At 41.0% G+C, this 15,014-nt stretch overlaps 1 protein-coding gene across 1 annotated transcript in view; it reads left to right on the top strand.

The window, feature by feature from the left end:
- The window catches only part of PKP3 (plakophilin 3), a gene marked incomplete in the record, with an annotated part of 642,311 nt that overhangs the window by 542,482 nt on the left and 84,815 nt on the right, over nt 1–15,014 (top strand). Inside the window, 1 exon segment of the mRNA XM_044082669.1 lies at nt 2,635–2,817. Within this exon segment, the coding sequence (XP_043938604.1) occupies nt 2,635–2,817 (183 nt within the window).

Here is a 15,014-nt window from a genome sequence, read left to right as displayed (position 1 = left end):
TATAACTATCAATATAACATTCAAACAGTACCAATGGAATAGTATAAAGTGTGAAACTAATATGAATATGTATATATGTACATGGAATGCATATTCATAAGGGTAAAGTACACCACTCCTAAGAGTTCCATCTTAAAGCACATTTGATGTTGACACTTTCATTCAACCCAACCCTTTCAGGTGGCACTAAATTTTGCTACTAGGTTAATTAGTGTTGCATAACACATTGGCATTTGGAGGTATGTCTTGCACAGTATGTATAGGCCTCCTGTTTAGTTTATTAATACTTTTAAAGTCTTGGTGTCAGCATGTTTTTCCCTACATTACTTGGGTCTTTGTTACTTCAAGTAGGTTGTCGTACCATAAAGCCCCTCATTGATGCTTCAGTCAACTTCCAAAGGATTGCTGGTAGTTTCACAGATGTGTTTGGATGCACACAGCACTTAGTTTTGCTTCCAGCCTCTGTGCCTGCTGAATCTACTGTTTCTGTGGCTTTGGGAGTGCCATACTCTGGCCATCTTCCACACATCCTTTAATCCTCATTATTTTGAGCTTGCATTTGATGACATGACCATTTTATGTATTAGTTTAGTGGATTTCATGAAGTATTATCACCTTTCCTAGGTTATCATGGCCATTCCTATTTTTTGCTTGACTTAATTTGTCTGTTTGGTGGTATTCATTTGCTTGGTGTTCCATGTTTTATTTTTTGTATGCACTTACTTGGTTAAAGCACCTAATTAAACTAAAAGTCAATGAAGCAAGGAATCTGCCAGAGCAGTATAAGACTGCAGCAGTATGCCAGTGCCATGACATAGAGGAATGAAGCCCTGACTATCACACAGGTAATGTGGCTTTTATTAATGATGCTGGCATCTGAGGCACTGGCAAGGAAGACAATTATGTCTTTTGTGGGAGGAAAGGAATGGGGGGCACATGCACAGAACACGCAACATGGTTGGACCTCCTTGTTGGAGACTGGGAAAAACACTGTAAACTGCTTCCTAAGGGCAGGTGAGAAGGCTTGTTTGATGTCAGATTCTTGTGGAAGTTAGGGGAGGTACAGCACAGTATTGCATGTACCATCCATGAGGAGTTACAGGGAAAAGACTTTAAAGCAGACTACCCCCCCCCCAGTAGCAATATGACTGTCTTCTGGGATACCTCCATCTCCTTACCTGCCCTGAGCATGGGTTAGAATAAATACATAAGTAAGCTTAGCAGCAACAAAGAAAAAAGATCACATCAGTAAAGACTGAGATATGGCTCACAGGAGGATGTGCTGTGCAACATTGGAGAGACCATTTTTCTACTGCAGGAAGTGACCTGTGAGTCTTTACTGGGAGCACAGTTAATATTCTTGCAGATTTGCGTGAGCCATGGACACACCACTTATTTGAGGGCTATTGGAATGATTCCAAATCTTAAGGCAGAAATAACTTGAAAAATGTCATGCTGAAACAGTTGTGATACTTGGGTCTATATCACAACGTCGAACTTACAAAAGTTCGATCGAACCGTTATGTTAGAAACCCAACAAAACCGAAAGCACAGAACAGTGATTTTTTTCCCCCCAGGGTGCCCCCCACACCCCCCTACTTAAATATATCGCCTCCGTAATCACACCACAGTGGAGGAAATGGCAAAGCCCTGAAAATGGCCCACCATTTTTTTTTTCCCTGGGAAAAGTCGATGTGCCGTGGCTTCGCTATTTTCCACTTTTGGACTTTAGGGTTTGATATTACAGTGTTCAAACTTGCTTCAGTTAGACATTGTAATTTAGACCTGTGATACTTGATATCCAGACAAACTGCAGTGATGAGAAAAAATGAAGCTTGAGTCATGAAATATACATAAGGGTGTGTGGTGTTACACTGTGCTTGGCATGCATACTGCACATGTCTCAATTCTGTCTGTCTGTGTCTTTCGGATTTTCCCGGTTAGGGGTCGCCACAGCGGAAATCCGGTCCGCTAATGATTGGTAGTTGATTTTTACGTACCAAGTTACCATCTCTGATGCACAGCCTTCAACAAAGGTACGCCCATTCACGCATGTCTCCACGCAGAAGATGCTCTAGCTGAGAATCGAACTGGACAGCATCTTACTGTGAGGCGACAACGCTACCACAGCACCACATGTCTCAATCATTTATGGAAATATTCCAAGTCTGACTTCACACTGATGAGGCTAATTAACTGTGGAAATACATCTGCTTGAATACAAAACATAACATTCGTAATTCGCTTTTCTTATCTGTTCATTAAACAGTAGTTAACATAACCCAGAGTTTTTAGGAAGATGGATTTCATAACACTGGTATTGAATAGCATACTGTGTGACACTGAGCAGGATTTATAGCTTGTCCCTTTATTACCCGTTTCTGTCTGTGGAAGATGAGTGAAAAGAACTGCATGATTAAATTGAAAATTAAGAAGCACTATATTGTGAGTGAGCTAGAATGTAAACTGGCATTTTGCTGAAGAACACATTATTTTCAGTTTTGTAAAGGGTACCATGTAGCTTTTTGTACATCTCATGGTTTTACAATAATGGATGATGTGCTCAGTTTAAAATACAAGATAAAGCTATGTCTGTGTTCACAGCAAATAAAATGTTCCTTTTTTTGTTTTAAGGAATCTTACTCCGACTACTCAACATTTACAGAAGTTTCAAAGGATCCCAAAGGCATGGAATGGCTTTGGAACCCAAAGATTGTGTCCCTTTACACCAACTTACTCCAGAAATGTGAAGTGAATCACAATACAACAGAAGCAGCAGCAGGAGCAATGCAAAACATTACAGCGGGTGACAGAAGGGTAAGAGTGATCGATCAAAGTGTTGTCACTTAGAAGAAATTCAGTACATTTTGTATAGGCATAGATTAAAACCTAAGGCAGGCAGTGTAATAAATGTATATATAATCAGCTGATGTTTTTTCTGTTTCCAGTGTCATTAACTATAATTATGTTTTGCTTGCAGTTCAGAAAATGACGTTTGTACTTCAAAGTAATTTCATTTGCATGATTATTTTGTATAATTTGTGCAGCTATGTATGATGTGCAACATGGTGAGTTTTAAACAAATCAAAAGATTAAAACCGTATAGTTGTTATATTGCATAAAAAAATACTTAAAAGTTTAATTTATGGAAATGGCAGACCTTTATGAAGAGTCAGTGATTCCTTCAAAGCTCTGCATTCCTTATCAGTGTAAGTAAAAATCCATGCTTGGTGGACATCAGATACTGGTCTGTTTCACAAAGGAACTACAGAGTAGTACAGAAGCAGAAAATTCCCTAGAGTTTCCTCCCTAGTGCCGTGGCACTTCATGTAACAAGTTCACATTTACAAAAGTATACTTTACATATATTATTCTCCCTGCAGAGAATGTTTTTTTTCTTTTAAGCTAATAATCATGAAAGTATAAGGAATACAGAATCAAAACATTTTCTTTTTGTCCAGGTAGCTCATACTTTTTTTTTCCTTGCACAGTCATATATTCCTTACTTTTTCATGGTACGAATTTATTGATATTATCTCAGATGGAACACTTGTTAATTTTAGTTACTAGATTTTATAAGCATATACATCATGACTTAAACCATGACACTTTCAGATATCTTGGTATTGATTTTATGATTATTTTCTCTGGATGAGCTTTTCAGGATATGTGCTTGAAATGAGGTGGATTTGTCCAAAACAAAAGAGAATGGTTTTAATTTTTGGATGTACTTAGGTTAGCCCAAGTCGTGCCTTCATTGAAGGTTGAACGTCGAGCTGGCACCTCGGCGTTCATCAAAATCTACTGCCAATCATTAGCGGACCGGAGTTCCTCTGTGGCGACCCCTAACCGGGAAAAGCCGAAAGACAACAACAACTTAGGTTAGGCCAAATACAGTCTTGTATATTAATTTGTGTCTGCAGGCCTTGTTGAGCAGTGCGTATGCTAACAACACAACATAGGCAATATCTGTATAGTTTGCCACATTGCTTACATATTTTTTACTTTGTCACTGATGTAATGTGTCCTAAAAATATGTGCGATAGAAGTAAATGGATACTGGATCTAATATTTTCTGTCATTTTCCCTCTTCACACTTTAGTGTGAACTATAACCTCTGCAAAGGATCTTGTTTTGGAATGGATTTTTTTAAACACCTTTATTGAATTACCACTTTTGACATAGGCAAATTTACATTTATGTAAAGTCAATCAAACTGTTTTAACAAGTTCATGTTTACAAACTGTATACTTCACATATATTGCTATATACCATGTAACTTAGGCAAAATTACGTAAAGTTTTCAATTCTGCCCTTTTTTTTTTTTTTTTTAAAATAAGAAACCTCTTTATTAAACCATCACTTACAACATAGGTGATAATACATTTGTATAAGTGAAAACAAACCACACCAACACAATCCTTGTTGCAGGGATTTTACATCACAAACCACACTGACACACTTCCAGTTGCAAACATTATATAGCACTTATCTACCCAATCATTTTCATTCAAACATTACATAGCTCATTTAAGTCCTGCCTGCTTTTAAACCTCATTCCTCCCACAATTCCCATTTTTTCCTATGTAGTTTGTTCCTACCATTTTCTAAAGATCTCAGTTCCAGTTGTTTTATCTTGTTACTATATTCACTACTTGTAGCATAGTTTGTTTAGATTTTGATTATCATTTTCTAATAATTGCTTTTTTAGCAGCCACCATAATTAGACACAGCAAGGCCTGATTCTGTATCATAGCTCAGAAAAATCATGTCTCTCGTCACATCAATCTGCCCACCCAGCATCTCCGACAGTGCATCCTGTAAGTAATCCTTAAAGTCCACCAAATCACAGCACTCGAGAAAATATGTTCCAAGTTATCTCTTGTATCCTATTGTCTATAGCCCTAATTGCAGCCATTCCTATCTGTAGAATCTCTTTTATCCATTTCCATGTTGGTTTAGATGTTCTTTGTGTTTCATTGTTGTAGTCATCTCTTGTGGCTTATGCTTGCTGGGTAGCGCTCAGTCAGCCCAGATATCAGAATAAAGGGTTTCCCTCTTGCGTCAGCTGTTTGGTGTCTGAAGCTGATGTCATGTCATCAGGGATATAAAATGAAGCAGCCAGCGCCATTACATCAGTCTTTCTTGCCGTGGAGCGTGAAGCAGAAGCAGTTCACAAGTGCATCGGTTGCCTGTTGCCAGAGTTGAGGGAGTTACCATCTAAAGTGAAGTACCCCTTTGGGGAACCTTTTCTTGTATTAAACTGATGTCAGAGAAAGTAAATAATTGTCTCCATTGTGGAAAACAAATTCCACACCAAGACTTTCATACCCTGTGCGTCACCTGCCTAGGCCCAGACCACAGCGTCTCCGAATATCGGTTCTGTGCCTAGTTTAATGCCAGGAATATCAGGAGAAGGGCTGAAACTGTAGCTAGACCCTTCAGCAAGAGTATTTATCACTGCAAAATGGCTTTGGTTGTTCAGGCTGCTGTTGAATTTCCTAAAAAGAAGAAAGATAAGTAAAAGGATAGGCCTCAGAGTTAGGCCCTCAGACGATTCTGATCTGAAATCAGCTAGCCTTCCACCCATAAGAGTAGCTGAACTCAGTGAGGTGCATTTGCAGCCCCTGATGCCAGCTGAGGAACTGTTGCAGGCCTCTACTGAGACCCGTTTGGAGTCTGGTATGCCTTCAAGTCCATCTTTTCCTGTCGGTATGTTGGCCTTCAGTCCTACGTTTGGGTCTGGAGCAGCTTCACTGTACCAGCTTCCGTAAAGACTGTACCAATGACTGATGCCAGGCAGAGAACGACGACCACGCCACCGGTTAAATTAACCCTGAATAAAGCTATTGAATCCACGAAGCCCAAGACCAGACCTATCACTAAAAAGACCCCATCCCAAAGTTCTAGCCACCTTCTTACTCCCACCTAGCCTGCCACACAGTCGTAGCAGCTGCTCAGAATGGCAGAGGGTTTAATCACTCTTATAAGAGGAAGCCAGCCTACCCAACCCACCCAGCCAAAAATTAGACAGACACTTTCCCCGATGCTCTTTCTGATCAGGAGTCAGAAGAGTCTGAACTAGAAGAGTCGGATACTGAAGAGCAGCCTTTTGTAGCATTTGAGGATTCTGATGCTGAGGACCCCATCCCTTCTGCCTCTACACCTGAGGACCTCTCTTTTGGGGAATCTTTAAATTCCCACAGGAAACATTTTATCTGGGAGGCACAAGATTACCCTTGCTCAAAGAAGAGACTGAGAGAGTTCCTTGACCTGCCACAATGCAAACCTCTGCCCATTTCCCCAGTCCTGGATGTGGCGGAGGACGGCGTCTTGGAATCTGGACTTAACCAGACTCTCTGCCCCCTGCCCCAAGGAAGTCAGACAGATATTACAGGTGCAAGACACCAACAAGTATCTGTTCAAAAACCCTGCAGCTTGAGTCAGAGGTCATTACTCAGGGTTCCAAGGCGGCTAGGGGTAGTTCCTCAAAAAACACTATCCCAACTGATAGACAGCAGAGCCTTGGACAGTCTAGGAAAGAAGATCTACACTTTGGTTACCTTAGCCATTAGAGCTCTGACTTGCCAATTTCATATGCTTAAATTCCAATAAAATATGCTGGAATTATTAAAACAAAAAATGTCCACCCTACCAGACAGCAGTACAACTAGGGAACTAGTGGATCTTTTACTTTCTAGCTCCCAGGTAGCCAAGGATTCCCTGCATTGTGGGTTTGATGCCTTGGAAGTTTCTAGCAGGGCTGCAGTATTCAGTGATCAGACAGTATGTCTGGTTAAGGGAACAACCTTTGCCTGACCAGGTAAAGTCCAAGTTATTTGATGCCCCACTGAACAAGGACCAGCTGTTCATACCTAAAGCTGAGGAGGTTATTAAGAAAATGGAAGACAAGGCCAATTCTATGCAGACTGTGAAAGATTTTCTGCAGGTACAGCCTCCTATGTTCAGTAGGAACTTCCCCACAAAGGTTTGGTCCTTTCCTACCCAAACAAAGCCTGTGCAAAGGAAGGAGTGCAGGGACAGGCCTTCTAGGAAACAGTTACAAATCCAACAGAGATCCAGACAATGGACCACTGCAATGCTTAGGCAAGGGAGTTCTAAGCTCACTCCCTTCTCAAAGGACTCACAATGACTCTCTCCCCTCTGCCCCCCCCCCCCCAGAGGGAATAGGAGGAAGACTTTCCCTCTTCCTAGAGAATTGGTAGGCCATCACCTCAGTTCTATGGGTCATAAAAGTTATTACCAGCAGGTACAGATCGTCTGTTTTTCAAGGAAAACCCCAAGTATTCAGGTTTCCCCAATATATCAGCAAGTCAGAGGGCAGCGACAGTCCACCAGATCCAAATGTTTTGTGTCCAAGGCACAGTGGAACCTGTACCAAAGGAACAGGCAGGAAAAGGGTTTTATTCCAGACTACTCCTGGTACCTAGAAAAGAGGGCAGTTGGCGCCCTATTCTCAACCTATCCACTCTGAATCTGTCCCTCCTGGTCCCAAAATTCAAAATTCTGACCCTACACAAGCTTTTGCCAATGCTGATACCACATGCTTGGCTAGTGACCATAGATCTGAAGGATGCCTACCTCTATATCCCCATAAGGAAGTCCTGCAGGAGTTTCTTATGCTTCAGAGCAGGGTCAGAGCACTTTCAGTTCCCTGTTCTGCCCTTTGGTTTATCTGTTGCTCTCAGAGTCTTTACCAGGTGCCTGGCTCCTGTCATTACCTTTTGCATACAGAAGGACATACAGATTTATCCCTACTTGAACGACTGTGTCATCCAGGAGAACACCTAGGAAAGACTCCTGCAGGACCTTGCCTTTGTTCAGACTCTCCTAACCTCCCTGGGATTCACAGTCAACCGGGAGAAGTGCCAAACTCACCCTTCAAGAAGGTTAGCCTTCCTGGGAGGCTCTACTGGACACATCTACACAAACAGCCTCCCTCCAGAGAAGCAGAGCTTCCTTCCCTCTTACTTTTCACAGCTGGCCCGCAGGACCTACCTCACAGAAAGGGAATTCTTGCAGGCATTGGGATACATGGCCTCCTACATCCTGTTGATACCACTAGCCAGACTGCACAAGAGGAGACTACAGTGGCACCTCAGGAACCTTTGGTGCCAACACTCACAGTCACTGAAACACCCATTTCTTGCTTAAAGAAGGAGCTCCTATGGTGGGCAGATGTGTACCCTGAACTAGGGTCTACCCTTAATCACTCTTCCACAGGGCCAGACCATCACCAGAGATGCTTCAGACACGGCCTGGGAGGCACACCAAGGAAGTATGTGCACTCTGGGCATTTGGGAGCAGGGAGGTTCATGGCTCCACATCAGCCTAAAAGAAATGCTGGTGGTTCACAGGGCAATCATAACTTTTAAGGATCACCTGAGACCAGGAGTGCTCGTAATCAAGACAGACACACCACAACAGTAATGTGCTACATCAACAAGCAGGGGGGCATTCACTCCTACCCCCTGTTTCTCTAAGCTATGCAAATCTGGCAGTCATCCTCAAATCTGGGACTGCATCTGATAGCTCAGTATATCCCAGGAAAACAGAGCACCCTGGCAGACCAGTTAAACAGAAGCCTCCTGGATCCCCAAGAGTGGCAGCTGCACAGGGAGACTTTCTCAACATCAGCCAAACCTGGGAGAACCAGACATAGACTTTTTGCAACCACAGAGAACCACCAGCTAACCAACTTTTGCTCCAGAGAGTTCCATCCAGAAGTAAGTAACCTGGACTCCCTCTCCTTCCCATGGGGCAACCTGTTTGTGTATGTATTCTCTCCCTTGCACTTGATTCCCAGGGTACTTCTCAAGATCAGGGAGGAAGGGTCAAAGGCTATTCTAATTGTTCCAGACTGGCCCAGACAGCACTGGTACCCCTTGCTCCTTAGTCTGGCCAGAGAACCTCCCATCCACCTGCCTCTCACAGCAGACTTTCTAACTCTGGAGAAAGGGATGGTATTGCATCCAAACCTCCCCACACTCAAGCTATCTGCGTGGCTTATACCCCAAAGGCGAATGACACTACAGCCTTAAGTAAGCAGGTTTTAAATATCACTAAGGAGGCCAGAAGGCCCAGCACCAGAAAATTCTACTCCTCCAAATGGAAAAGATTTACTATCTTGTGCCAGAGAAAGGGTGTTACCACCACCCATGCCAGTCTGGCATTGGTTCTGGACTACCTGGCAGAGCTCCTAGAAAAGGGATTGTCATACTCCTCCATTAAAATGCATGCCTCTGCTATCTCTGCCTATATCCAGTCAGATCAGCCTATATTTTCTCACCCCCTGTTAAAACAGTTCCTTGGGGGGGGTGGCCCATATCAGACCACCTAGAAGGCCACCTGCTGAAGCTTGAGATCTAAACTTTGTCCTGGAAAAATTGACTTTGCCTCCCTTTGAGCCAGCTGCTTCAGCAGTCCTGAAGTACCTTTCTTGGAAAACTGCCTTCTTGCTGACCATCACCTCAGCGAGGAGAGTTTCTGAGCTTCATGCCCTTATGGCCACTGAGCCCTTCATTATTTTCCATGCTGATAGGGTGTCCCTGAGGACCAACCCCTCCTTTATGCCTAAGGTAGTCTCGAATGTTACCCTCAACCAGGCCGTCCATCTCCCTACCTTCTTTCCCAACCTGCATGGTAAAGGGGAGATAATTTTCCATACCCTGGATGTGCACAGACAGTTGAGGTGTTACCCGGATAGGACCAAGTCATTCAGAAAATCTGACCAGCTACTGGTCTTTTTTGCTCTTGGGGCAAAGGGGAAACCCATATCCAAACAGACCATTTCTAAATGGATCTCATATTTCATCCATTTCTGCTATTCCTTTCATGGAAAGAGTCCTCCCAAGTCCATCCGTTCACATTCCACTAGGGCAGCCTCTACTTCCACTGGCTTCCTTAGCGGGGTTCCAACCAAGGATATTTTGGAAGCTACTACCTGGACATCATCCACACATTCACCAAACACTACCAGCTGGCTATCTTCTCCAAAACCCAGGCAGGCTTTACATCTGCAGTCCTGCAGGGCGTGCTGGCATCCCCTTGAATTGGTGCAACCATGGAGTTTTGCATATTCCCTCCACCCTGTTTCTTAGGTTTGGGAATCTTCCCACAAGTGATGACTGTAACAGTGAAATGCGAAGAACATAGTACAATTGTGTGCACTTACGTTAAATGTAGATGTTAGAGTGTATTCACTGTTGCAGTCCTGTTTCCCTCCCACCATCACCCTTTTTCTCTTTCTTTAGGGCTCCTACCTACTGGGGGCAAGAAATACTGATATAATGGCATTGGCTGCTTCATTTTATAGCTCTGATGACCTGGCATCAACTTCAGACACCAAACAGCTGACACAAGAGGGGAAACATTTTACTCTGGTATTCGGGCCAGCTGAGAGCTACCCAGCAAGGATAACCCACATGTGATGACTGCAACAGTGAATACACTCAAACATCTACATTTATGGTAAGTGTACACAACTGTACTTTCTTAGGATACTTTCTGCTACTTTAAGCATTTATGCACTCTTCAAAGTGACAAGCTGGTTTAGCTATTTTCAGCCATGTGGATGTAATTAGACCTTGTGGAAGAGTTAAGTAGATCTCAGAGCCAAAACTTAAAATTAACATGATTTCATGTATAACATAACTTGTTATGGACCTTGCCCATAATTTAGTACTACTATATGCATCATAGGCAAGTGCCTACCTTCTACTACAACCCCAGGTAACAGCTGCAAATGAAAAATTAACTTTCCTTTGCTTGGAATTTATTAGCCTTTGATAACCAGTGGGTAGTCTAGCTGATGTACGCTTTTCAGCTATAACAGAGGCTGTATGGGCAAAAATCGAAGTATCTCGCATAGGTATCTAAAACATACAGAGCAGGAACATTTATAAACAAGAATTACATCAAAGAAGTTAATAGACAAAAAAGATACAGGTTGCTTGCAAATAAGTAACAGTAAGGCTTCCTGCATTTATTGCATTGTGTACACTTTGTAGTTGCAGTAATGTAGAAGGGCCTGAGTGAAAGGGCAGCTGCCCTGTGTGTTAGCTTATTGGCGGTGTCAGATGAAGAAATTTTATTTTCTTTTTTCTTAACTAAGGTCAAATAGCATTATCATTCTTTTCTGCAGTCTCTACCACTTCCTGCCACCTTTAAATGTCACCTTATTTATTTTACATTTGTTAACCGGGAAATTCCGACTGGACCAGGTCCATTTTCAGCGGAGGCCCGGGGAGAAAAGCTCCAACATCAAGATATACAAATACAGTACATCCAGCATAATACACAAAACAGGTTACATCATGTATGCTGAGCATAGTAATATAACAAGAATTAATAAAAACACTCCAGGTAAAATATATAGAACATGGGTAAAAAGACAATGTCAGTCATACTTTGGTAAGAAAAGAAAATATATCAAGTAAGATTCTACAGCTAAAAGTGAGGGTGTTTGCTCAACCCCATATTTTTTTTTTGTAAGGGATGGGCCTCGGGCACTGTCCCAAAAGCTACTGATTGAGTAGCTTGGTTGATGGAGTGGGGTTTGAGAATGCCATTACTGGGCTTTATGTTTGGCTTCCATGATGACAACAGGAACTGTTTGCTTTTTTAAAAACACAATTTAATTAGGAGGCTTTTTATTTTTTTCTTGTGGACTGTGTAATGTTTCAAGTCAGATAATTAGAGATGAGCTCACATTTACAGTCACCACTGAAGTACTTAATCTGTTTTGAGTTAGTATTTTGCATAATATTTTTAATTCCTTTTTATTTATCTGGGATAGATTGGTCAGGGAGCTACTACTATCTGTGGGAAGGAGTACGTACCTTTATCACTATCCTACTACCACTAGTTAAGGAGGAGAAAGGGAAAAAACACCCTTAAACTTAGAAAATTACTAAGAAATTATTTTGCATTAGTATGCATTGTCTGAAGGATATGTAGTCAGAAATCTTGGTCAGGAATTTATTGACTTGAAGTTGGGGGTGTCTGGGACAAAGTTTAAAACATTGCCATTCTAAACTAGTTGTTAGAATATGTTTGCATTACATTAGTATACATTTTCTGAAAGGATATATGATGTCTGAAATTCATATCATTTAGTGAGGTGAAGCTGAGTGGGGAAGAAGGTATAGAGTTTATATTGTTCTTATAAACTTAGAAATTTGTTATGTTTTGTATTGTTAGTTTGCATTTTTTGAAGGATATGAGCCTTCCTCCTTTCAAAAAATGCAAACTAATAATGCAAAACATATTAGCCTAGCAAATTTCTGTGGTTATAAGAGCAATATAAACTCTGTCGTCGGTTAGCTTTGTTGCCTCACAGCAAGAGGTTCTCTGGTTTGATTCCTGGCTGGGGTGCCTTCTGTGTGGAATCTGCATGTTCTCCCTGTGTTTGCATGGGTTTCCTTTAGGTGCTGTGGTTTCCTCTCACATTCCCAATTCATGCTGCAGGCGGATTGACGATGTTAAATTGGCCTTGTTTGTGTGCGCGTGTGCACCTTCTGAGGAAGGGTGGTCGCCAGGCTGACAACTCAACACCGTAAAATTCTATTGCCGCTCATGCTGTGGGCCATTAATCCACTGCAGCAATCCCTAATGGGACCAGTCGAAAGGAGAAGAAGATTTTCTGAATGATATGATGTCTGAAGCTCCAGTGTATGTTGTTCAGTGACTTGAAGTTGTGGGGCAAGAACAAACTTTAAAATATTGCTGTTATAAAACTTAGATGGTTGCTGGAATAATACATTTTGTATTAGTATGCATTTTCTGAAGGATACGACAACTGGAACTCCAGTGTATGTCATTTAGTAACTTGAAGCTGCGGTGCACCTTCCCTTAACTTCATGTTCACCTGAGCAATACCTTGTATTCTATTAGCTTGGCTATCAACTGTTGCATAGCACACAACACCCTGAAGTTAATGACCATGTGTCTAGTATTGTTTTAAAACCCATGCAGCAAAACTGAATTTTTTCTTATGATTTATTATTCATGTGTTAGAAGGGAGCCATGTGCATCTTTTTATTGCCAAAGCAATGTTTCTTGATTCGGTTATGCATCACGACATATAAACATTTAGTTACGGTTTAGATTTGTCCTTGGTTACAGATATGTTTTTTTTTTTTTAATGCAGTGTTGTCCTTGAGGTATTTTTTTCTCTTCAAGATGTTTTTGTTTTTTGTTTTTTTTTGTTTGTTTTTTGTTCTCTTCATGTTGTCCTCTGGGTGCTTTATTTTTTTCCCCTTCAAGTAGATTGAGAGCATGGTGCCAAATGAGGGTCTCATCCTGGGCTCCAATTAGCGTAACTATACTTATTTGCCAGTGATAATTGGAAGAAATGCGTCAGTTGCATGGATAGATGTACTTGCAGCACAAAGCTGTTTAATCAAGAAAGTGCAAAGCAGTGTTGTAGCAATTATGTTCAACAGGTACATCTATTAGCAATTGTTTTTGAAGCAATTGCAGTGCGAGGCTTTGACAATAGGCCATTTCAACTAACTTTTAAATTTGTCTAGGGTAACTTCTTGACCAGTATTGGTGGTATCTTGTTCCATATAGATGAGATTTTGGAGAAAACCCTTTCACTCACTGTTGTTTTGATCAAGGCTTTTGAAAGGATCATGTTTCCTCTGGGTCTTCCCTTGGCGTGTAGCTCTGCTGTCCAATTTGTAGTGATTTTTGAAGGGGTTTGCAGCGGCCTAGTTTCAAGAGTTTGAAGATGTGTGAAGCTAGTAGTAGTTCTGCTTGTTCATTGATAGGTAACCAGTTGAATTAGTCAAGAAGTTAGTGGTGGGATCTTTGATCAGCTGGAAATAAGAATCTGCAGATTTTAGTAAATTTTAAATTTAGTAAATGTTTTTCTGTTTGTACTATGATGTGTAGCGATTATTGGCGGTCCATATTCAGTTTTGGGGGATTAGTACATTTCTTGCTAGAACACAATGAGCTGGGGAGAAAGAAAATTAAAAATTTTGTATAAAAGTTTCATCTGCTGTAAAGAGTTTTTATGAGGATTTCAGTGTACTTATTGAAGTTTAAGGAAGGGTCTGTTGTCAAACCTTGTAGTTTTTGTTCTGAGACAGCTGGTAAGTATGACCGTTTGGGTCTGTAAAATTAAGGTTTTTTTCTAGGATTTGTAGTCCCAAAGGGAATAAAATTTATTATGTAGATGAGCAATCTGTTTTGTGCCCAACTGTTTGGAGATGTGAAATTATCTTGCAGTTTCAGCTAATGTCAATTCGGGTTCTTGTTAGATTCTAGGAGGAGGAGGATATTGTCAGCAAACAAAATTATCCTGGATTTTGAGAGTTCAGAGGTAAGGTCATTTATAAACAGAGTGAAAAATAAGTTCCACAAAAACTCCTTGAGGAAACTTTTATTTAAGTTACCCATGCCTGTGAAATGATGTTTCAATTTACCAAGGCTTGGTATAGCCAGTTCAACTAGCTGTACCTTTTCTAGTTCCGTTTTTTAATATTTCAGAACCTAATTCACAACTGTGTGCTCTAATGCAACAGAGAAGGTCAAATTTTAGTTCAAGAATACTGTACATTAACCTGCTTGACTTAGAAGCACCACAGGAGACTAAACAGGCAGTGGAAGTTGTTGCTCTGTCAAGTGAGACTTCAGAATTCTAGATAGATTAGGTAAAAAGGCATAAACACCTATACAGGTAATGTAAGCTTATGTTGCCATTCATTTGTACGGCAACATCCTCAAAATAATTTTATTTGAAGTCAAGTCCTTAAAGAAACCTAGATTAGCCACACCTGTATAGTGGTTAACTGTTAAAGTGATTATCCATTTTCCTGGATTTAGGAGTTTAATATTTTTTGAAATTAAGGAACATTTACATGCAATGCATAGTATTTTGTAATTACTGTTATTTTAAGAGTACTGCTGTAATTACTATTATTTTAATAGTACAGCTGATGCCTTTATTTCAATGTAATCTGTGTTTATATTGACAAAAGTGT

Source organism: Protopterus annectens, chromosome 9.part0 (assembly GCF_019279795.1).
Source record: "Protopterus annectens isolate FY-2018-M chromosome 9.part0, PAN1.0, whole genome shotgun sequence".
Lineage (NCBI taxonomy): Eukaryota > Metazoa > Chordata > Ceratodontiformes > Protopteridae > Protopterus > Protopterus annectens.
This window is presented reverse-complemented; position numbering and strand designations above follow the sequence as displayed.